General features: G+C 38.9%; 1 protein-coding gene across 1 annotated transcript; it reads left to right on the forward strand.

Annotated features, from left to right (window-relative positions):
* Positions 1 to 1,802: 1,802 nt before the first annotated feature.
* LOC134804713 (sterol regulatory element-binding protein cleavage-activating protein) lies at positions 1,803 to 24,796 on the forward strand. The gene is made up of 22 exons (XM_063777872.1): positions 1,803 to 2,367; positions 2,455 to 2,573; positions 3,521 to 3,628; positions 4,906 to 5,014; positions 5,276 to 5,462; positions 6,064 to 6,209; positions 7,051 to 8,232; positions 8,490 to 8,698; positions 9,098 to 9,254; positions 9,979 to 10,072; positions 10,454 to 10,614; positions 11,253 to 11,323; positions 11,409 to 11,443; positions 11,874 to 12,001; positions 15,435 to 15,804; positions 17,166 to 17,343; positions 18,483 to 18,593; positions 18,999 to 19,108; positions 19,991 to 20,138; positions 21,757 to 21,902; positions 22,980 to 23,100; positions 23,214 to 24,796. Exons 1-22 carry the CDS (start codon positions 2,249 to 2,251, stop codon positions 23,345 to 23,347), a joined length of 4,143 nt encoding a protein of 1,380 aa, XP_063633942.1. The 5' UTR covers positions 1,803 to 2,248; the 3' UTR covers positions 23,348 to 24,796.
* Positions 24,797 to 25,532: the final 736 nt, after the last annotated feature.

Here is a 25,532-nt window from a genome sequence, read left to right on the forward strand (position 1 = left end):
TCATAGCAGTCACTTTAATTTGTTCGACTTTGTTGATTACATTTAATTACAATTGAATGATAATGTAACTCGTGTAATTGTAAGTTATAATTCTATATCAAATTATGTAAAGGATTATTATTAAGTGTATAGGATGAGGATTACATATTACATTAATTAAGTAGATATAGGTAGGTACATATAGGTAGGTACATAGACAACACTGATAGTTTATAGAAAAGGCCACTTAGAGTTCATATACATATAACAAAAAGAGGCATAATACTACACTTAATTACTGGAAAATATAATATAACTGTTTATAATTTTTTGAGGTACAATCGAGGTCAAAGATATATTTACACTTTTGCACTCTACTCCTTTGTAATAAGGGCGAAAAATGTAAACATATCGTTGGCCTCGACTCGACTGTACCTACAATTTGTAGAGCGGCGGGCTAGTATCCCGAAGTCACAACTGTCACAAGTTCGAGTCTCGCCCAAGACGAGACGGTAAGTTTTTCCACTTTGCAAAAAAGTTTAAGTTGCAGTTGTGGGGTTAATAAAAAAATACTGCCAATATCATCATCACTACACCTTATAAAACAAAGTCCCTCGCCGCGTCTGTTTGTTTGTGTTTGTATGTTTGTTTGCGATAAACTCAAAAACTGCTGAACGGATTTTCATGCGGTTTTTATATACCTATCAATAGAGTGATTCTTGAGGAACATTGGTGTATAATTTGTTAACCCGTGCCCATGGTGATCCTTGCCTGTCAATAAACGTTTTTTTTTTTAGTGTGGCGTGTCTTGAGTAACGGCCGGCGCTCCTATGGCAAGGGAGCCCGTGGTGTCTGTCCGAGGACGTCTAATACTTAGAGGATATAACAAACGGAGTAGCCATTAACGGGCGTTCCCCTCTGTCGAAAATAGGCGGCCAATGGTCAAGCACATTGTATGGACTGACGTTTATCTGACATGGCTTTTTTGACGTTACGCATACATTTGACGTGCCCCTCCCCCGCTAAAATCGGCAGACTGTTTTGTACCGAAAATCACAGACATGGTGTCTCCGTTTGGTTATATCCTCTAAGGTCTAATACAACCAATGCTGCCGTCTACAGTTCATGAACGCTTGCCACATTGAAAATAATGTGTGTACGTGATCACGATAGCGCACTCTATATAGGGGTAAAATAAAAAAGTAATTCTGTTCCGTCTTGTCTCGTCTGGACATAGAGGTACAATAACATAGAGATGACACGGGGGAGGGGCCAAACGACCGAACGAGATGCACGTATGGAAATTTCTGTAGGAGTAGCAGAGAAAGCGGTATTTTTGCTTGACCTTGTCACAGTCTCACTTTTTGTTTGTTCCCCACCAAAAATTTAGTATGGTTTATGGTGGGCAACAAATAACCCGACCGAATTACGTAGATTGTTTTTGGTATGTTGTCAGGAATGTTAAAACGTGTTTTTAATATTGTCGCTTTGCGTATGTTTTGTCCCTCACGGAGACACGCGTATAGCTCATCTATGTAATACTAGATCTATGCGTCTGGATGTATAAATAGTTTACTGCATAAATCGATAGATGTCGCAACCATAGGTCGTCTGTTTTGAATAAATCAATTTTAATATTGAATAACTAATAAATTATCCGTAATGATAAATATTTTTAATAAATACTATCGAGCACTATGTATCGTTATCAATTATTTTAAATTAGGCAAATTAATTGTTGCACTTTTGGCTCTATGATCACTATTCTAAATGACATGATACATTAACACATATTATTAAAAAAACACAACGTCAAACGAAACCAACATGTCAAGTATATTTGGAACTTTTCCCCCTAAACCCGTAATGTGTTTTGTACAATAATTACAATTAGCTGTAAGATTTTGTTAAAATACCTATTTATTTGCCTCCTTTAAATTGTAATATATTACGATACGCCTTGCGATGTGTTACTTTATAATGGAATGTTTTGTGGTCAAGTGTCAATAGCGCTGTCAACATTGCGTGGTCGGTCAATTGGTGCAATACAAAGCTGCACTATTCCAAAGAAAAATACTTAGAAGGCGGCATGTGAATGCATGATGCAAACCACAGAAGTAATTGCCGTCATTACATCAAGTCATGCGATCATCATTGAATTGCACGATTGTGGAAACCCGACTCCCGATATAAAGTTCCCATTAACCTGGCCCAATATTATTGTGAAGTATTCTTGAACTCCGGCCTCGTGTTCCGTCAAAGGCGCACAATGGCAGGGAGTACCTTACCTGAGCGTGTAGCACAGATATACTACACGTATGGTTTGTTCTGTTCCTCAAATCCCATTGCAGTTATAGGCTTTGCTCTCTCAATTGTACTATTTTGTTGGTGAGTATTATAAAACACATGTTACTAGACTACTATGATGAAATCATTAATATAGAGCTTTAATAAATCATGTATTTTTGTTTATAGTTACCCTCTACTGAATGTACCCTTACCAGGAAACATACCAATAGTTGTCAATTTGCCATTACTTGATACCATGGAATTCAATAAAGCAAATTGCAACACTAACAACTGTCTACCAGAAGGTAAGTTCATGAAATAGTTGAAACTAATTGAAATCTTATCACCATTATCTACAAAACAAAATCCCCTGCCGTGTCTGTCTGTATGTTCACGATAAACTCAAAAACTACTGAACGGATTTTCATGCGGTTTTCACCTATCAATAGAGTGATTCTTGAGGAAGATTAAGGTGTGTAATTTGCTAACCCGTGTGAAGCCAGGGTGGGTCACTAGTTATTAAATAAATTAAATGTTCTAATGGTATTATGTATTTGGTAATCCAACACCTGTGTGAAAAAATGTTGATTAGACACAGGGTTCTTCTTATGATATGATATCTGTATGTAGGTAGTATGAGTATAATCATTCTAAATTGGCAGCTTAAAACTTGTGATCTCAAAATACTTTAATTCCTTACCACATTAGAAATGTAAAGTGAATAGTGCAGTGTTGTGAATAACACTTATTTTTAGGCTTAAAGACTCATAAGTCTTGAAGACTCGACTATATTTGAGAATTGTATTTATTTGTTTTCTCGGTCTTTAGCCTTGATTACCCAATTTTCTCCAGCTGTAAAGACCGATAAAGGTGGAAAGATATGGAGGAGGCCTATACCCGACAGGGGTCCTTAATATAGTAAAATGAACAACAATATTATTAGAAAACTTTTATTATCTAAAACTATTTAAGGAAAAATAAAGGCTTAAATAAAATAAATAAATTTATTTATTTTACGCATATGGATGTAAGAAATCGTCTTTGCCGTCTTTGAGGCTTTAAGCCTCGAGAGTCTTAAGGGTTTGAGTCTTTAAGCTTCGAAATGAGCATTATTCGCAACACTAGAAAAGTGGGATCATGTTATAAATTGTTTTTAATAGGATATAGGACTTGTATTATTATTGCTCAATCAACATATGTACTTACTCAGTCAGTACTGAATGTCATAATAATATTTAACCTATATTTCCAGATCCATCGTCAACATTAGAACTACTGTTTAACGAGACTCAAAAACTACCATATGTTTGGGCAAAAGACAAACCCTTACTTTATGTGCAACAAATCATACTCAAAATAGGTGAGTATAATGAATACTGACTTCAGGGTTTCAGTTCTACAAATAATGTTTTTTCACAATGATATACTTAGTAAATAATTTAAACATCATTCCACCAGAGTTTTACTGTAAATGTCAACTTTTGGTCTAATAATAATACATTCAAGTGAGCAAATGAAGGCCATTTTATGAGCACAAGACTGGTAATATGTACCTATCTTGGCCGAGTAACCTATATAAGCAGGCAATGTTGTAGAAAAATACATTACTGGCGATAATAAGTTATACACCCACTGTGTACCGCAGCCTGTTATTAACATGTTCAGTGCAGCACAGGTCATATTGACACTGTACAAGTAACTATGAGTTAAGTTAATTGCTTCACTGAAGGTGTTATACATTTTATAACATTATTTCAAGTTTTCACTAGTTATGCCACACCAGTGACTCTGGTGTAATGCTCCTAATGTAGGTATTGGGTTATTCCCACTAGTTACCACCAAGTTCTTACCAGTGGTAACTACTGGGAATTTTTTTTCCCAGTAGTTACCACCAAAATATTGTTAGAATTCAATACTAATAAAAACAGTATAAATAGTATAGTATAAATGTAATGTGCTGTAATAAATAATTATGTGTCAGTTAGTGATTCAGTAAACTGCTTTAAAAGTGATCAAAAATATTAAAACAGCTTTAATTCTAAAACTCGTAAAACGTTTGTATAAATACGTAATTCAATTTACAGTTAATAAGATAAATTTAATCCGGATGATAGGTTAATTTCTACTTAACTAGAATGCGACTCTTCTATTTTAGTTTTTACCTACACATATACCGGTTAAACAGTTTTAATATTTTTGATCACTTTTAAAGCAGTTTACTGAATCACTAACTGACACATAACTATTTATTACAGCACGCTACATTTATACTATACTATTTATACTGTTTTTATTAGTATTGAATACTAACAATATTTTGCTGGTAACTACTGGGAAAAAAACACCCACCTTTTACCAGTGGTAACTACTGGGAATATAAATTCCCAGTAGTTACCACCAAGCCGAGTTGGTGGTAACTAGTGGGAATTTTTTTCCCAGTAGTTACCAGTGGTATAAAGTGGGAAAAAAATTCCCAGTAGTTACCACTGGTAAGAACTTGGTGGTAACTAGTATTTTAATAATTTAATCTAAATAGGACAACACCAGGAAAATTTGTACTCTATTTCAAAATGTATTAATAATGGTGACAGTTCCAGATAAAAACAAACTATTATATAAATTGTAATTTGTATATAGGTGTATCACCCTGGAATAGCAACCTGCGTATGTGGGATGCATTTAGAGCTCCCCTGCAAGAAGTATTTCGGTTGCTAGAAACTATAAAAAATCATGAAGATCCCGAAACGTAAGTGGACAATATTATTTGGTATTGACAACCTCATCATAATTTTAATTTTCACTTGAGTTTAAGGTGCACACAACACACTTATTCCTATAAATAGGTATATTAAACAATGAACAGCCACGTCACATGTCATTGTGTTCACCTATTTAAGTATTTACCTTCAACTACAATAAACTGGCATTCATCTTGACTTTTACCTTTGTCAATTAGGTAACATCATAATATTTGAATGTTATTTTTAAATCCACATGTAAATTTTAGTAAAGGCAGCCTGTCCCAGTACTGCTACCAAATAGGAGGAATCAAGCAGCAAAACAGTAAAGCAAGTTTAGAGCGGGTGCTGCCTGAATACAGCTGCCTCCTACTCTCTCCTGCTAACTTGTGGCAGCAAAACCTCCACACATTCTCAATGGATGTTAATGTTGTTAATACCGTTCTCTCTTACCAAGTAAGTCATGTTTTGTCTTATTTTAATTAGCAACTAACAGTCCTACACAATAATAATGTGGTGTTAAATAGTAAGATGAAATCCACAAGCTAAACATCCTCAATTACAAAATGAGTTTGTTTTAAAGAAGTTTAATCAAAGTAGATTATTTTTACGCTTTTCTTGAAACTAAATAAAGAGATGAACAACTTAACTGTCAATAATAGAGCAAGCGATGTTATTAAATAATGGAAGTTGATACTAGAGTTGCCATGAATATTCGTCTACTATTCGGTCTATTTGGCCACTTTGCCGAATATTCGGTTTTAGGCCGAATGTTGCCTACTATTCGGCCGAATACCGAATATCTGTTGCACCTACCTAAAAATAAAAATTACACAATATACAACTAGGTATGTATATTTTATATTTAAAATGTAGTCTTGGAAAGTTCTTAAATACGACGAATTTTACTTTTTTGAGCATTTGTTGATTACAAAATATTTTATTTATATTATGGGTCTAATTTGACAACTTACCTAACAGATACATATCAAGATTTCTTTTATAATAAGAATCGTCTAAAGGTACCTAATGTGTTTCGTTTATTATAATTGTGCAGAACCTCCCAAAGAGCAAAGTGTCCATAGCAGAAATGGCATTCGGCATGCAGCTGCGGGACTGCGGCATCAAGCGCTACCCGCTGCGTGCGCGCCCGCGCGTGCTGCAGTACGCCGTCTCCGTGTTCTACCAGCGCGTCGAACCCAGGTCACGCTCACCTCACATAGCAGGCTACATTACAAGTTTTTATTAATGGTATCAGGCGATCAGGTTTGTTTTGAGGATCAAATTTCTACATGGGACACTACAGTCATAGTCTAATATTAGTAATAATCGTACTTTTCGCATGTAATAAATACCTAAGGGTTAGGGTGTTGCTTATTTCGTCGAAATTGAAATTTTCTATGTTCACCCCCTTAAATTATTCTCTTTCACTAAAAAACAAATGTGGATTTATTTCAGAATTTTTAATTTCGTTTTAGGGGTCGCTACCGAATTTAGAAAATTTGGATCCTTCATACATGATGATTTTTTTTAATTTTTTTTTAGTGAGACAATGAGTCAAAGTATATGGAAGCTATTTATATGTACTTAATTCAATACTAGGTATAGTTAATACATATTTTTAAATAAATTTTATTCTTGTTTTAGGAGTGCGCACTGTTGAATCAATATTTAGAACGCCTAAAACACGCATAATTAGCTTTAAAAAAAAAGTGGTATTATTTTATGTTAAACTGCACATTAATATTATACACCCTGACCCGTTGTCTCATAAAAAAAAACGAGAAAACAAAACTAAAAAAAAATCTTGTATGGAGGGTCCAAATTTTCAAAATTCGGTAGCAACCCCTAAAACGTAATTGAAAATTCTGAAAAAATCCACATTTGTTTTTTAGTCAAATAGAATAAATTAAGTGGGTGAGACATAGAAAATTTTAACTTCGACGAAATAAGCAACACCCTACTAAGGGTAATTGCAAACAATCATGGCTAGCTAAATAAATCCTTGTAATAAATCTAATAAATAATAATATTACATTTACAGGTTTTTAAATTCGCTGACGAAAAAGTTGAGAGCAATGTACCCCCTGTACCAAGAGCAGCCGTACACGCACTCGGAGGAGCTGACCCTGGTGTACTACCCGGGCCAGTTCAACTACCGCGAGCTCGTGCCGCTCACGATCACCTTCCTGGGGATATTCCTCTACGTCTACTTCTCCTTGAGGAAGATCGAGTACATACGATCCAAGCTGGGGCTGTCTGCGTGCGCGATGGTCACCATCGCCGGCAGCCTCTCCATGTCTATGGGAATATGCTTTTATTTTGGCATCTCGTTGAGCCTCCAAGGCAAAGAGATCTTTCCTTACCTTGTGATTATCGTCGGACTGGAGAATGTTCTCGTGCTGACCAAGAGCGTGACCTCCACTGACTCGAGGCTGGACGTCAAGATCCGGCTCGCGCAAGGCCTGAGCAAGGAAGGCTGGTCAATCACAAAAAATCTACTCACAGAAATAACCATTTTGACTGTGAGCTTCTTTACGTTTGTTCCATTCATTCAAGAATTTTCAATATTTATGATAGTCAGTTTAATTTCCGATTATTTTGTTCAAATGGTTTTCTTTGCAACGATTCTTGGAATCGACGTTCGGCGCATGGAATATTTTCAAGATCAAAATAACAAACTTCATCTTAAAGAGTACTTTAACGCCAACAACGCTCTGAATTGGCGGTTTGAAAAGACCTACTCGGACGAGAGTAGCATGTCGCCTCTTAGAATGACCAAGTCGAAATCGCACCCGAGGTTGAATGGTTTGGCGCAAAACAGTCCGACAGATGTGCTGGCGAAGCGCAAGTCTAGTCCGCAGGCGCAGGACCAGAAGGTGCCGAAGCGGATCCGCCTGGTGAACATGTGGGCGAGGACGCGGTTCTTCCAGCGCGCCTTCATGGTGTGGATGCTGGTATGGATATCAATGATAGTCTACAATTCGGGTGTAGTCGATTATTTTATAACCAATCTCGAAAAACCGGATGTCAGTAGCGAGACGGACAAAAAGAGTGACGAGAATTTTCCGCCAAAGCAATCGGTTAATGTGTTTTACAATGACAGCAATAGGAGCCCGATTGTATTTTCGCCGCTTTTGGAAATGTCAGATCCGGATAAAAGCGTGGGGAACGCGAACGACACTATACTACTGAAACATTCGCCTCACTCCCGTCCGTGGTCGAGGTTAGTTACATTTGAACCTATATTCTGGAGGGCCTATGCGAAAATCGAAATTTCATTATCCGCCTCTCTATACTTGTTTATTCTAGCGATAGAGCGATAGATAAAAGAAATGGTTTAAGTAGGCCCTCTGTTACTGATTGAAATATAAATGACGTACTTTAACGTCAGAACTTTGTTTACTTTCGCTAGCGAGTCGTTATTAATATGGCTTGCTTTTAAAACCACCGAGCTGTTGATACTGAGGATGTTGGTTGCAGAGTGTCGGCGTACCACTGGTCGGCGATCCTTGGGCAGTACAACGAGTCGCTGGCGGGGCGCGTGGTGGCGGTGCTGCCGCCCGTGCTGCTGTCGCAGCGCGTGTCGCCCGAGCGCGCGGCCGCCGTGCGCCTGCCCGACGAGCGCGACCCGCCGCCGCTGCGCTGGCAGGCGCTCGCCGCCGCGCTCGACCCACTCGACACGCTGCCAGGTACGCCGTTATCACTTCCAGCCGTTGACCTCTCTCACTGCTAAACACTAGATGCTTTTCTACAGTCATGTACACGGCCTCATTGCAGAGCTTTTACCGCTCCGTCCAAGATGTAAAAATGATTTTTTACAACAGTGCAGTACAGATAAAGTAAACATTATTTCTTGATCCAATAACAATACTTTTTACATGTAAAATTACAGTGACAATTTAGAAGACATTTACAACTAGGTAACAACAAGCGGTCTTATCGCTAAAAAGCTATCTTTTCCAGACAACCTTTGGGTAGCAGGAAATGAAGAACTCATATCAAAAGTCAACAGTTAGAGCAAGGAGTGATAAAATATGTATATTGTTAGTCTTGTTGTTTTATTCATTCATGTTGGTTTGTCTGTACAGAGTTCGACCTAACAGACGGCAAGAGTCAGCAAAAGCAGTGGCGTAAACCCACGGAGCTGCCGATATACCCAACCACCCCCATGGAGATCCTGCTGCTGGCCATCCTGTGCACCATCAGCGTCGCCGTCATCGCCTATATGATGGTCGTGCTCTACAGGTACGAACAGCCAATTTACTGGTATAGGTACTGACCCTTGGGCTCGTTGAGAATACGATCAGAAAGGCCACGCCTATTGGGTGTGTAATATATACAGGCGACCCACTTGCACAAATGCACACATAATTTTGTTGCGTTAGGGATGAAGTAAAATTGATACGATGACTATAGGAATACGTGTATATAAGAGCATTTTTTCCCTATTATCTTACTACGGTTTCAAATGTTAGATATTATGGGCGTATATCGCACCAGCTTATCGTTGTGTATATTTTGTTCCTGCGTCATGGGTGTTTTCTATCTATATAATATAAGTATATGTATGTATTTATATTTTTAGGTATGTATATCTTCACGTAGTACCCATACTACAAGCTTTGCTTAGTTTGGAGCTAGGTCGATCTGTGTAAGATTGTCCCCATATATTTATTTATTTATTCTCATATGGGATCTGTTTCGACACTTGAAGCCACTAAACACACACGACCAAGCCAACAACCAAATAGGGTTAGAAAGAAATAATAATAAAAGTCATGTGGGCTAAGAGAAACATAGTTTATTTTACTCGGAACAAGAGAAACAGTATGAGGTTTCCCTACAAGTGTTTGTCTTGCCCCAGTAGTCTTCTTATCCCATCTAACCTTAACACACGAACACGCAAGTCGTGTTTTAAACACATTTATTTAAGAAATGTGTTAAAATTTTATAAGGTTGTGTTAAACAGGTGCGTCTGTTCCCGCAATTATGCAGAGTGGCGGGCTTCGTGGAACGAAGACGACGAATATCGGAAAATCATTGCAAAGCAGCCGGCGGTGCAGGTGAACTACTTTCACTTATCACACAGTCTACAGTCTAATACCACGTTCCCTCGAGAACAAACATTTTTTTTTATACCGACTCAAGGCTACTGTGTTGCTTTGCGAGCAAATGTTACTGCCTAAAAATTACTCGCTGTCACCGATCAGCGATTATTAAATGCATATATTTGATTAATTACATATATGACATAGAATTTGAAGTTGGGGGAGAATTCCTACATACATCTCGACGGCAAAGTACCATGAACTCCTGACTATTTTTACTAAATGAATGAAAATGTGTATTACAAAAAATGTTAGTTAGGAGTTCATGGTACTTCGCCGTCGATATATTGAATATTTTTCTTTTGAGCGTGCCAGCAAAATTGTTAATATTGTCAGCTGGTGACGGAGGCAGTGCCGCTGGTGGTGGCGGGGCACAGCCAGGAGGTGGAGTGCCTGGTGACGGACGGCGAGCAGGTGGTCAGCTCCTGTCTGCAGGGTCATGTCAAGGTGTGGGACTCGCAGAACGGCGAAATCCTCACCAACATCGACCGCGGCGCGTGAGCATGCTCAGTTACTTAATATTTTAGGGCCAGCGAAACGAGATAAAGAATGTAAACAACCTAACCGTTACTGACGAGTTACATTGCGATAGCCAGCGATTATTATATTATATATTTCGTAGTTAGCAATAATGTCGTCAGTTGGTCGAGTAAGGCTGTCGTTGCGTGATTCGTGGAACAAGAAAGCAGTCAGTACAGACAATATCAGCATTATATAATGGAAGCCCTATACAGTCACGATTAGTAATTTCTTCAAATTGAAAAGTTTGAATTCCATGTAAACTAGGACACTTAATTTGCCCAACCCTATATATATAAATTATTTCTCTTGTCAAGTGCCCGTATACTAGTTCTAGAAACTACCGCTCATCGGTTGTCAAGTACCCAAGTTTCAATCGGATTATTGTTGCCGGTTTACACCTGTAAAATTAAAACTATACGTAGTACTATTATAAAACGGGGTCTGGGGTCTTGCATTTGCACTTCGGTGATCGTTAGATTGAGCTGGTAAATACCGTTGATAAAATTACGGTTTCTGATACTAAATGTTCTAATTAAATTTTAGAATTATAACACAAACGTAAATCAGTTTACTTAACAAGATGGCAGGTATTTTGATGTATTTTTCCTTCCAGGTATTTTAAATTACAAAAAGAACTTGCTGACAAAGCGGCGAAGAAAAATGAACCTCTGAATCCTACTCCAGGTCAGTAAGGCTTTTAGTTGAATTAAATAATAAGTTTAATTATTAGCTAGGTAGATATAAAAAGTAATTATTTTTATTTTTATAGCATTCCAACAAATCGTTGCAGCAAAACAAAACGAGGTAATAACTATTGATATACTCATATAGCTATTTTGAAAATTGGCTTTATTGTACAGTCTACGTCAAAGATGTTTACTCTTTTGCACCTTGCACCTTCGTAATAAGGCGAAATATGTATACATATCTTTGGCGTCGGCTGTACATATATTTAAACTGAACACTCTTCCAAAGCAAAGTTTTCATAATTTGGTACTCTTCCAAAGCAAAGTTTTCATACTGGTGGTATTTTATTTAAACACTGCAACTACTAACTTGATTTACTTATACAGATGTAGAGTAACATCAATACTTTTTGTACCGAGACTGACTGAAATAGCAAGACACGTTCGTACGTTTCCGTGAAAAGATCTTTAACTAAGATGTTCACTTAGAACACGAACCTACTGGGCCTTAAAGCATGGAATATTGTAGCGTTTTGGTTGTGTTCCAGCCCGTCCTCTCGCTGCGCAAAGGTCTCAGCAACCACTTGAGCGGGCTGCGGTTCCGTGCCCCGCGCGACGCCGCAGCCCACCTCTCCCCCGCCGAGACCACACGTTACGACTTCGCCAAAACATACAGGTACTACTCCGGGATCTTAGCTCAATGTACCTACCTACTGTCCCGACCTTATGTAAGTATTTACTACAGAATAGAAGTGCAAAGTACGTAATTTAATCGGGTTAATAGGGATGTGGTCAATTTTATGGAACTGGTTTCATTTTGCAGGTGGACACGTAATTATTACAAAAACGTACATTTAAATTTTTAATTCATTAATTTTAAATAAAATATCGAGCTTAATAAGTTTAGTGGTTAACATTCGCGCCTAAACGCTCCAATCTGTCACGTGATTTTGATGACGTCACGGTAGCATAAATAAACAAACTGCTGTCAAACTGTCAGCGTAGATCAAAAACCGGCCAAGTGCGAGTCGGACTCGCACACGAAGGGTTCCGTACCATTATCTATAAAAACGGTCACCCATCCAAGTACTGACCCCGCCCGACGTTGCTTAACTTCGGTCAAAAATCACGATTGTTGTATGGGAGCCCCACTTAAATCTTTATTTTATTCTGTTTTTAGTATTTGTTTATAGCGGCAACATAAATACATCATCTGTGAAAATTTCAACTGTCTAGCTATCACGGTTCGTGAGATACAGCCTGGTGACAGACGGACGGACGGACGGACGGACTGACAGCGGAGTCTTAGTAATAGGGTCCCGTTTTACCCTTTGGGTACGGAACCCTAAACATGTAGTATTTAATTTCTCTCCCTTTCTAAAAGATATAGATGTGTATGTACATACACATATCAGCTAAAATAATGAATAACAAGTTTTACAAGTGTTGTGCAGTGCCTTTGTGTAAAAGAACATCAATCAAGACACTAGAGTAGGTAGTTATTCGCCCTTTGATTAAAATAGTAGGTACCTACATTTCATGGCGAGTGCGAAGTGTGTCATGATGATTACTTAGGAGTCCCGAGATGTCTTTTAGGAGCCGTAGGCCGTACCATGAACGACGTTTTTTAATACATTTGCGAAAAAAATCACAATAAAACAAATCTTTTTTTCACAAAAAAACTTACAGTTCGGTACAAATTTTGCCTCGAACAATGATATTGTTAATTCGGCACATATTCTGCACTACCTATTACGTTCAGCGATGATATTTTTTTTTTTTTTTACTAGCCTATTTGAGTGTCCCACTGCTGGGCAAAGGCCTCTCCCCTTAATTTCCACGACTCCCGATTTGGTGCTTCCTCCGGCCAGTTGTTCAGGAAGCTGTCCAGGTCATCTCGCCATCTCCGTTCGGGCCTACCGCGGCCACGTCCCTCTACCGGCATCCACTTGGTGGCTAAGCTAGCCCACCTCTCCGGATGCATGCGGTAGACGTGACCGGCCCAGTCCCATTTGAGCCTAGCGGATTTTTTGCCTACGTCAGCAATGCGGGTTTTAGAGCGCAGCGTGGTGTTTCTTATGCGATCAGTTACTTTGACACCTAGAATACTGCGCTCCATGGCGCGTTGGCAAACCTTCAGTTTGGACTTCTGAATCTCTGTGAGTGACCAAGTTTGAGCGCCGTAGGTTAGAACAGGCAGAATACACATGTCAACGAGTTTGCGCTTTAGTGACAATGGAAGGTCGCCCTTCCAGGCATTTTGAACACGGCGCTCAACTTCCTTGTCTTACCTGTTGCTGAAAGAGTCTAGCTGGCCCAAGTAGATGTACTCGTCAACATAGTGTATGATCTGCCCGTCCACCTCGACACTATTACGTTCCTTGCTATTGGTCATCACTTGAGTCTTTGCGCGATTCCTTTGAAGTCCAACCTGAAGGCTTGCGTTGCTCAGGTCTTGGAGCATTTGCTGTAGTTCTACTGCAGAAGGGGCAAAGAGAACAATGTCGTCGGCGAAACGAAGATTTGATAGCCTCCTGTCACCGACGACTATTCCCCTAGCCTCCCAGGAAACCGCCAGGCTCTTGAAAACTTCTTCGAGGCTGCTTGTGAATAGTTTAGGAGACAGCGGATCACCCTGTTTAACACCTCGTTGTATAGGGAACGTTGAACAGGAGTGCTGAAGTTTTATATCGGCGGTGCTGTTGCTGTATATATTTTTGATTAAGTAGGTAGGATGAATGTTTTGATTTGTTAGTGCGGTTACTATGGCAGAATGGGTTATGCTATCAAATGCTTTCCTGTAATCAACAAATGCTAAATACAGGGGGATCTTAAATTCATTATGCTTTTCAATGATTTGGTTGAGTGTGTGGAGGTGGTCGGTGGTAGAAAATCCGGGACAAAAGCCAGCCTGTTGTCCAGCCTGTTGGCCAGGGGGGTTGATGTCGGTCGAGTTGCCCAGCAATGCGACACTCGATAGATATTGTTGAATAATTTGGTGAGGGGAAGTAAAAGGTTGGTCTTTCCGAAAACAAGTTCTTCCGTGCTAATCCCGTCCGCTCCAGGGCTCTTGACCCCGATGATAAATACATTGCAAAAATTAATTATAATAACTGATTTCATACAAAAACACTCTTGTAGTTACAATTCAAGATGAATTATTTTGATACAACTAAATTTTGAGTGCAAATAGCGGACGCCGGTTTTTTTTTGTGTTGCCGACAGCCAACTTGGCAATGATAGTTCCATTCAGCCAAATAATTATAAATATTTTTATAGAAATATCGTATTATATAACATTTTATTTATTAAATAATAAATAAATATATACTTTAAATCGTGTAATAATATTTTTCGTACGTAATACATGTGTAATGGCGAAATAAAAAATAAATACAGTTTTTGAACATCCAAACTCTTTGGTTGTAACATATGGATTATGGTCTAGTTTGAAAGCTTGTCTGTGGTGTTTCTCTTGCCGTGACGCAACGCGCTCCGATTTGCGTTTGCAGTCACGTGATATTGGGCATTATTTTACATATTTATGATTATTTTTAATTAATTTGTTACGCATATTTACACTCACAAAATATGATTTTCAGCATTCTAATGTTCCCTGCTATGGTAAAAACATAACATGTTATATATTCGCGATTCATGTCAACATCTCTGCTTCTACTGAAAGTTCCATAAGAACATTCCGTTCGGTCATTTCCTATCACCCCCATGTCTTATCCAGTGGTAGAGTAGATCCTTTATCTTATCTTATACCTTTAAACGAGCAATTCTTGTTTATTTAACTATATATTTCGGGGATCTCGAAAACGGCTCTAACGATTTCGATGAAATTTGATATATGGGGGTTTTCGGGGGAGAAAAATCGATGTAGCTAGGTCTTACCTCCTGGAAAACGCGCATTTTTGTGTTTTCCGAGCAAAGTTCGGTCTCCCAGATATTTCATGATAATAAGCAATCTACACTAGAAACCAAGGTAAAGAGGTCGATAAATAAAATATGTATGTATATCATGCGAAATGGTATACCTAGACATTATCTCAGCAACGTCGTTTATCTACTCTCTTGTACTAACTCAAAGCACTACTCCACAGGGAACTGTATTGCAGCGATCAGCACGACGACATTTACAATTACGAAGCAAAAGAAAACGTGGACATTAACAATTTAAGTATAGATAAAGACAGTTTATGTGTAAAAAGTGCGAAAGACAGTGACGAAAATAGTTTTGTATATAAAAGTAATGAGTCAGTGAGTGGTTTGCGTAACAGACACAAGGGTAAGTTAGTGAACGGTGGCGTGGAGAACACTTGGTGTGACGCGGAGCCGGCCAGTGCCGACTGGCGCGCGCGAGCGGTGCGCGACTCGCCTATATGGTGCATGGACTTTTGTAACGACCTCATCATATTAGGATGTGCGGATGGAAGACTAGAGTTTTGGGAAGCTAGCTCGGGGAAGTTAATGGTGAGTCGTATTTGATATTAGAGATATTTTTTGTCTTGTGCCTTCGCCAAAAGAGGGACGGTCATGTATTGTGCACGCAGAATGTCGTACTTTAACCTTATGTTCCTACCTCTACCTATTGCATTATATTGGTGTTCCGCCGATGATGCCGGCGGACAATGCCACTGTGGGAGCGGGACAGCTCCTCGATGCAAAAACGTAAACACGTTAGAAAGGTGCCGATAAGTATACTTGTTACTCATACAAATGAGAAGTGCAAGTATGTGTCACAAAACTTTTCTTTGGCAGTAATTTATTTAGAAGAAGAATACGATTTGACGTAAACTAATAAAATCCATAAAGTGCAGTATTTATTTTATATGAAACGACACTTCGTACATGTTGATTCACGAAAGCTGGCACGAATGGAATCAACAAAACTTTCATGGTATGAGTGACACCTTTATCGGTATACAGTCAGACCGGCCATTTTATTGGTTAATGTGATATATATTATCATTCATTCCATTCGTGCCAGCTCTTGTAAATCGACCTGTACTTGTAAAAACGATAATAGACAAACGGTCGTCAGTGTTCGGAAATCGTCGTAAACATCAGCTTATTGTATTTTTCTACTAGTCGCCTGTAATTCTTGAATTAAGATTTCTTATACCAAACTGCAATTGGGTATTTTTAATCTATGGGCTATAATATTCATTTCGATACAGTTTAGTCAACTATAATGAAATTGACCAATCACAGCTCGCCGCGATCAAGAGGACGAAACAAAACCATAGCTCAAATTAATTGTTTTAGGTTGTATAGTAGAAACAATTGGTTCATAACTCAGAAACGCGCATGTGACACCCTTAATATAGCAACATCCATAGACTACGAAAACCTAGTGTTTCTAGTTAGTCTCCATAGGCTACGGTGGCCAAAATCGAGAAAACAACTGTCTAAAAATTTAATTTAGCGCGGAGCAAGTACCAGGGCCTCATGAGTTACGAGAAGGTGTCGTTGACCAGCCCGCCGTGGGGCGCGGGGCGCGGCGGCCTGGTCGCGTACCAGTATGAAGGTATCGCGGCTGCTCGAGAATCTTAGCTGTATACTTTTGGTTTGGTTTGTTTGTGTGATTCTACTAGTTTAAAGTATTATTTTTGTTGACTAGTAGAAAAAGTATTGTATACAATAGTGATATAATCAAGCTTTTCAATCTCGTACCTTACTTAGGTAACTCAGCAAGCTTCGTTGCCTAAACACGGTACTCGACTGAAAAACTCTCTATTATATCACGATTGTATAAAATACTATTTTCACCTCGGTAATTATTATGAGTGTGATGTAGTGTATCGATGTGATGCGATGTTTTGTATACGTAGTGCTTGTGGTGGGGCCTGGAGCGCAGCGGCGGCGTGACGCACGTGCGCGCGCTGGCGGGCGCGCGGCGCGCGGCGGCGGCGGCGCTCGGCGGCCACCTTGCGCTGCTGCGTCTGCACGCCTACAACGCCTGCTCGGGCGCGCAGGTCGACTGGCGGTTCAGCACGGCACACAGACGCAGTAACTATCACTTTCTTTAACATTTTACTTCAACTTGTACAGTTAGCATCAAAAGTACCATTCTCTAATAACTTAACAAATAAAATATATCTTTATCCTGTATGTATATTGTAAACATACACAATATACAGGGTGGCCAAATGACAGGTATACACTTTAGTTTTTGTATTTTCTAGGGATGTAACGATACATGATTTTGCCGATACGATACCGATATCGATTTTTGAAGTAAAGAATCGGCGATACCAATACAGATACAATACAGATACGATAGATCAATGTCATAGTAGTTAGTTAATAAATCAAATAAATAAGGAACTATATACTTAATATGCATAAAACATACTTATGTATTATAGACACACGATTTTGTGAAGTGTGAAAAACTGTAAAAAAAATTAAGAAAAATGCCAAATCAAAATCAAAGAAAACATTTATTTAGGTAACCATCAAGCAATCAAAGCAAAAGTAAATCAAATCAGTAATTATAGTTCACTTTAGGTAGACTTTTGTTAAGGAGACAAAGTTTATTCAAATTATTAGCAGCATCGTTCGTTTCGCGCGCTTTTTAAACTGTGATATCGGCTGAATTTAAATCGGCGATGCCGATATATCAGTCGATACATCGGTATCGGTATCGTACATCCCTAGTATTTTCTATATAATTAACTCTATGAAATATAAAAAATATTAATAGGTATTCTTGTTAAATATAGTATTTGGGGCCGGCACTTAAATATGGAAAATAATGTCAGACAATGTCCACCTATAGCAGCATGGCAGATGTGAACCCTTTTCATCGCGTTTTTCATCACATTTTCTGCGTTATCTCACTTATCTCAGTGACTGTGTCTCGAATATTTTGTTTTAATTGCTAAAGGTTGTTGGCCTGTTACGTAGCATAGACACGTCCCTTTTGATAGCCCCACGGAAAAAGTCAGGAGCTGTTAAATCAGGCGATCTTGGGGGCTAATCAATGTCACCGTGTCAATAAACACATCTAACTACATACATGCTTATCATATTTATGACATGACTTTATGAAATATCATATGAGATGGTATGGTCATCGTCGTTGTAATTTTTTATTGACGTTCCCAGCGCTTTTTTAGAGTTTAAAAGTAGTGTTTTATATGCAGCTCACAAGCGGACGGGGTCGGCGGGGTCGCTGCGCGGCACGGGCGGCGCGGACGACCACGCGCGGTCGAGGCTTAGCTTCTCCTACGACTCCGACCATGGCGATGGAGACGGTATTATACACCACCCGACACATTTTAAAGGTGTATTCTTGACACCATTTAGAGACTAAAATGACACACAAGGTTTTCTCAAATGAGTCTTGATTTAGAGATAATGACTATTCATGTGAAAATTTGTTTTGTAATAACTCAGTGAAAAACGCCTTTTTGGCTGCGACGCTGCCACTATGTGACTTGGTTTAGATTAGACAGATCCAATCAAATTAGATACGAACGTTTTCGTGAAAATACGAAGGAAAATAATGATGCACAACATCTGTAACAATATACTCGGAACGAGCGTTGCGACGTGGTGAGAAATAATAAAATGTGATGAAGAATTAAACAGGAAATAGCGGAAGTAGGTACTCGTATTTATATGTATAATGTATATGGTGTGTCGTGTATTTTCGGTAGAAATAGTTGTTCAACGGATCGCGCAGTGCCGACCGCACCAGCAGCCGATCACCGAGATGCACTCGGAAGGCGGGCGAATCCTCACCGGCGGCCAGGATCATGTGCTCAAGGTACGTGTTATATCAATAAGTCAACATTCACAATCAAAATCTGCAGTGTTACTTCATTATATTAATATTTACATAAAAAAAAACTTATAGCATCGGTACTTTTTTGTAATTGTGATTAAATGTCTACTCGTACCTATATGCTTTAAAATAAAGTATATATCTTATACCTTTAAACGAGCTATTCTTGTATATTTATGTATTATATGTCGGGGATCTCGGAAACGGCTCTAACGATTTCGATGAAATTTGCTATATGGGATTTTCGTGGGCGAAAAATTGATTGATCTTACCTCTGGGAAAACGCGTTTATTTGAGTTTTTATATATTTTCCGAGTAAAGCTCGGTCTCCCTGATATTATTTTTATAAATAAAGTAACATGGGTTATTTACAGTATACTTCAGAAACCTTTGATTAAGTCTTTATAAGGATATATGTAATTCGATTTTAAGTATCATATTAAGTGTTTGCTGGCTGTTGTATAAGAAAAATATTGTGTGCCAGGGTGCACACACCTTTAGGTATAAAATTCTCGAGCCGAAGCTCGAGCTGTTATTATAAAACTCAGCTACTACGCTCCGTTTCGGCCCTTGAATTTAAATAAGCCTATGAACCTGATGCACAAAATATTACTATACTTAAATTTTACGGACAACCTATCGCAAACATTTAAAATGTGACTAAATGTCATATGGAAGCCAAGAAACTGGTTTTAGAAGGTGGCTTTCAATCGACAAGAATGCTAATTTTATAGATAACTGAACTATCCGCACCTACCCATATCAGAACTTGTCAATAATAATTCCCTAGATACTCCAAAATGCTGCAGAAATAGTGTCAGTTGTAATTGGTTAAACAATTCATTCATGAGTAAATCCACGCAGGTATTCAGCAGTGCAGAGCTGAGTCCGCTGTTCACGCTGCACGGGCACTGCGGGCCCATCACGAGCTGCTTCATCGACCACGCCACGCCCACCATCGCCGGCAGCGGCTCGCAGGACGGCCTGCTCTGCGTATGGGACCTGCACACTGGTACCTATATAACTTCACAGGCAGGTTCACTCTGCTGCAGACATCGTCGACCCCCTGCAATCAAGCAGGGGGTCAACAATCTCAGCAGCCGTCTGTGCAAAGCAGAATGGAGTTGCTTCCGCTATTCACGCGTGCACGCACTTTGCGAATGAGATCTGCACATCCGTGTGAGGGAAACCTTCACACCAGTACCCTTACATCATAAGCAAAAGAAGGAAAAAGTAGGTAATTTAATATAATATTATAAATTCGTTTATTGCAAGTTTATCTCCTAATTGTAATATATACTAGGTTACTGTTAATTCTAAACGGTTTCAACGCCGCAAAAATTGCCCTGTGCGATAGCCCTTAAGAAATTTTGGTATATGTAATTGGTTCACGGAACAACATCTTCATGAGTAGATGCGAACAATCATAGCCAAATATTATTAAAATATTGTAATATATTTGCGACAATATACACTTCAAATTGCAATGCAGAAGCGGTCGGGTCGCTACTATAGGTACTCTAAAGCGAATTAGTTTGTACAGTTTCGAGAGTAAGCGTCAGTTGCACCAAACTGTTCGTATCGTTAAAGAGTTCGCAAAATTTTTATGTATGGAAAGTTTCATAGTAATGCGCCGGGGGGCGCCGGCTGACGTCGGTCATTCTGTCAATAGTACATTGTAGGAGAGGACGGAAAACCGCTAAAAGATGGACGAGTGCGTTTGAGGGCCGACACGTTAGTGGAGGCCCTCAAATAATACGAGTCCATCTTTAGCGTTTCCGGCCGAGGCATTACATAGTGCTTTTCACGACTACTGCGAGGAAATAAGAAAACATTTGCGTAACTATAAGCAGGGGTGCGAATCTCCTGAGATCGGCAAAACTCGGCTACGCTCGGCTCAGCATTGCTCCGAGCAATTATTAGGGTTGGCACCACTTGACTTCCTTTTGCGTGCACGACCACAGATAAGATAATCACTTGAATTTTGACAACCCTAAATAGCCGAAAGGGATATAGTGCTATATATTAGAAAGGGATAGCATGATTCGACCCTGAACCGCTGTCAAACTTCGGTTTTGTAGGAAGTTTCCTTTCTGTACGGTAGTACTATTATTTATTCTTTGCTATAAGTTAGTAGCCCGCGATTTCTCTGGAAGCAAATTACTAGCCACTGCCTGTGCTGTCTCTTGACTTTCAGTAGGCGTCAGCGTAAGAATATCATTTTCTTAACTGCTAAAAATAACACAAACAGCTACAAAAGTAAAAAACGCCTTAAGCGTGAACTGAATGGATAATTGTTTAAAAAAAATGAACTGAATGGTTTTGACATTTCTTTTCTTTTAAACAAGAAATTGGTCTTATAAATAACTTAATTTTATTTTTGAAGGAAAAAGTTGTGCTAAAAAGACCTTTTATTGATTTTTATGTTTTAAATGATACTCATTGCTGTAGCAAACCGTCACCAATGACAGATAATGATAACAATGAAACATTGTAGTAGTGGTGGTCCAGGTGCTACAGCTATTGCCTACTTTCCAGCTTGGTTTTAGACCATCTATTGCCACATTTCCGAACAGTGGCGTGAAAATGTGGTTGGTGCAACTGGCCCTTAGTATTGTTTGTTTGTCCAGGAGCGTGCCTGTACAGCATGCAGGCGCACGACGGCGCGGTGACGTCGCTGGCCTACACGGCGTCCTACGTGGTGTCCAGCGGCGCCGACGAGCGCCTCTGCATCTGGGACCGCTTCCAGGGACACATGCTCAACTCCATACACATTGTGAGTAGACTAATCCGGACCGGACCCCTTATATCAAACTTTCTCACTTGTCATCTAGGTACCAACCATTAACGTATTATATCTAAGGACTGGCCTTACGTGCACTAAAAATGATACTACTCGTAGTTCAGCGGTGTCACTCACAAATTCGAGCAAACGTGCAGCCTAACGCAACGAGTTGCAACCAATCGCGCGCGTGATGCGAGCTCATCAACCAATCGCGCGCGTGATGCGAACTCACCAACCAATCGCGTTGTAGCGCTGTCACACCGCTGTACTGTCCCCATTCATGCCCCATTCTTATTGCCCGTAAGGCCAGTCCTTAGATATATACGTCAATGGTACCAACACAACTCTCTTTCTAATACTTATAATGGATTAAAAAGTAGCTTTCGCCTGTATTATAGTTTACTTTATGGGTGCACATCTGTACGGGCATCGTCAGATAGCTTGCATCAACTCTAGTGACTATATCACTACACATTATAAAACATAGTCCCACGCCGCGTCTGTCTGTGTGTTTGTATGTTTATTCGCGATAAACTCAAAAACTCCTTAACACGGAAACGGAAACGGAGCTCCCTGGTTTGTATTGATTCTTTTCTTAGTGGATTACATGTCTTTAAAAGTTTAAAAGGTAAATCAAAATACCTAATTTGAGATTGTCCATAATGAAGAACTTCCCGTACTATATTTGCTACAATAAGGTGAACGTTTGCGAGCATATTGGAGAAAACTATTCTTATCGCAAACTAAAAGTACAGGAATTAGGGCGTTTGAGGCGTTGTCTGCAGTTGACGCCATCGCTGCGATTGTAATGTGGTAAATGTCCACTTTTAGTGTTTAGCAGTAACGCTTTGGTTTACTGCGACATAGACGCATATTGCTTGTATCAGCGATAACTTCATATGTATAAAACAGGCAAACATCCTAATAAATACTATTCATTATACTACCCTAATACCCCAGCTCCGCCTCAGTCCATATTATCACCCTATACTTATATTATTATATGGCGATCCGTGCAATACGGCGTCACATTGTATGGGAAGTTGTTATAAAGGTGTGTTGCGCCAGGGCCTGAACTACATGAGCCGCATGCTGCCGCTCACACACACGCTGCTCCTGATGGGCGACCGCAGCGGACTCGCGGCCTACGACCTCAGCACCGGTGACGTCATACGGCGAGTACTCTTAGGTAATTCACTTCACTCATTAGTTTTTCTATACAAAGGAAATACAAATAACAGGCAGATAAGACGAAGGGAATTGTCAGTGTTAGATTAAACTGTAAGTAAATAAATGTTCCAGGGCAAAATGACGGGTGTATATTCGTGAGGCAGATTCTACCCCTAAAGGACGCCATCGTGTGCGACTACGCGACGCAGTTGCGCATCGTGCGCTTCCCGCTCGTGTCGCGCCTCGCGGACCTGAAGAGCGACTGAACCACCACGCCTCTCCGACCACAAAAACACTCCCGAACAATTCGTTTGACGCTACCTCAAGCGATTGCGATTTTTATTTGTGGCCAACGCAAACTACACAAACATTATCACAATCGATGAACATCTGCAATCATTTTTTAGATATGGCAATAATGCATTTCTAAGAAAGTGGACACTTGGACAACCTCACAAAAAATATCGCGTGTTTCTGACGTAACGTCCAAGTCACATGTATCTTACATGTTGTTTTGTTGCATTATACATGTGTTCCACATGTTTAACTTACCTATTTTATTTTATATTTACGATGTAAATATTCGTAATTGTAACCGTGCCCATCTCGAGCTTACAGGCCTAGAGGACAAATGGGAATAGTTACACCCATTTATTAGGTACCGCCTATCTGTTATATACCAATGTAACTAATTGCAAATAGAATTTCATTGAGACTTATAGAAGAGGAGTTACTCGGCTAGTTAAACGCACTCTTGAAAATTCTTGAAATACCTTCTCGGGCTCCTCTACTTGTACTGCCATCACAACCACAATTTAAACGACAGACTTTTATAGTGTCTTACCAAACTAAAGTAAGTTTTAAAACGAATAATTACCTGTATGTATTTATTAAATTTCAATCCATAATAAAATGTTAATATGTCTAACATTACATTTAACTTATTGGCAATAATTATTTGAACATTTAATATATTTTTCAGCTTATGAAAAATACCTGTAACAATTGTCGTTCCTGTTTTCGTTATTATCATAAATAATAACCGATTAATAAGGTCCTTTTTTGGATTTAAATTTAGTTGCAGACGGCTTCCAAAAAGTTGGATTAGTTCTTGGAAACTTAAGTAAAATTTCACAGGAAACAAAACGAACGTTCATTTTGGAAATAGAAAATGTTGTTTTCTATACAAAAATACGAGAAGTTACGGAAAATGTTCTTAGTGGAAATTTGGCTATTTTGTAGAGATTCCTGGTTTTCTAACGGCATATCATATCATTCAAATAATTATTGTGTACTAGCGATGTAAAGTTTAAGAATAAATCTAGCCTCCGACCCGAGTGTGATAGCTAAAAAAGATGAGGCTGATGTGTTGTGGTAACTGAATTGTTAAACGTCAACTTTCGACAACCAAAGCGCCATCTACATTCGCTGTCAAATTCGAAGCACGAATTAGTCTTAGACTTTACACATCTTACTAGGCCAGTTAATTTATTTTTGCTTCCGTATAGGTACACAATATTGATTGAGGAATTTACTTAGTCAGGTCATAAGTTCTGTCACAAAGGTTTTGACACTTTTAAATGATAAAATGTAATACAACGCTTTTGATAATAAAGTATAGCAATGATTTGTACTTATCAAAACGTAATATAATTTGTTTTAAATTTAGGCCGCGATTTTATTAAGGGTGGTATTCCACCTGTCCAATTTCTTTGTTCACAAATTACACATGCGTCTCACATTTTGCTTAGTGAGAGAGTGAGACGCAATGCACATTGGACCAAAAAATTGGCCAGCCGGAATACCAACCGTAGGATTCGCGTTAGACGTGAATACGCGGCTGGATTGTGAAAAATTATACTTTACAAAAGAGAGTAAGAATCAGTGTCGCATTAATAAAATACAATTCGAGGTTTACTTGTATGAAACTACTGTATTTGTCAGACAAATCTGTACCAGTATTTAGTTCTCGGAGAAGTCTTTACTTTAGATTTAGATAATACCCTTTAAACTCCTTTTTTTTACTCCCATACAACAAGTAGACTTGGTAAAACATGTAGATACAGTAGCAATAATATCAGTCCAACTCACATGAAATATGTATATATCAATATAAAGATAAAAGACCCCGCTTTTTCGCTATGCAAGATTCAAGCACGTTAAAGAGAAAAATAAATAGTGTTCATAATCACCTTAGGTATGTAGCGTATTTTTTGACGGGTTTTTTTATGAGTTTTCTCGAATATTACCTAGGATGCAAAATTGCGGCAGCAAATAACGTTAAATTATACTCGTAAGCATTCACCATTAAAAAATAAGCTTTTAAACGATATGATTTATATATGTATATTACACAGGGCGATTTTGTTAGCTCTGACCAAACTATCTATCTAATCTATCTAATACCTTTAAACGAGCAATTCTTGTTTATTTAGTTATATTATACAGGGT

The sequence above is a fragment of the Cydia splendana genome, chromosome Z, assembly GCF_910591565.1.
Source record: "Cydia splendana chromosome Z, ilCydSple1.2, whole genome shotgun sequence".
NCBI lineage: Eukaryota > Metazoa > Arthropoda > Insecta > Lepidoptera > Tortricidae > Cydia > Cydia splendana.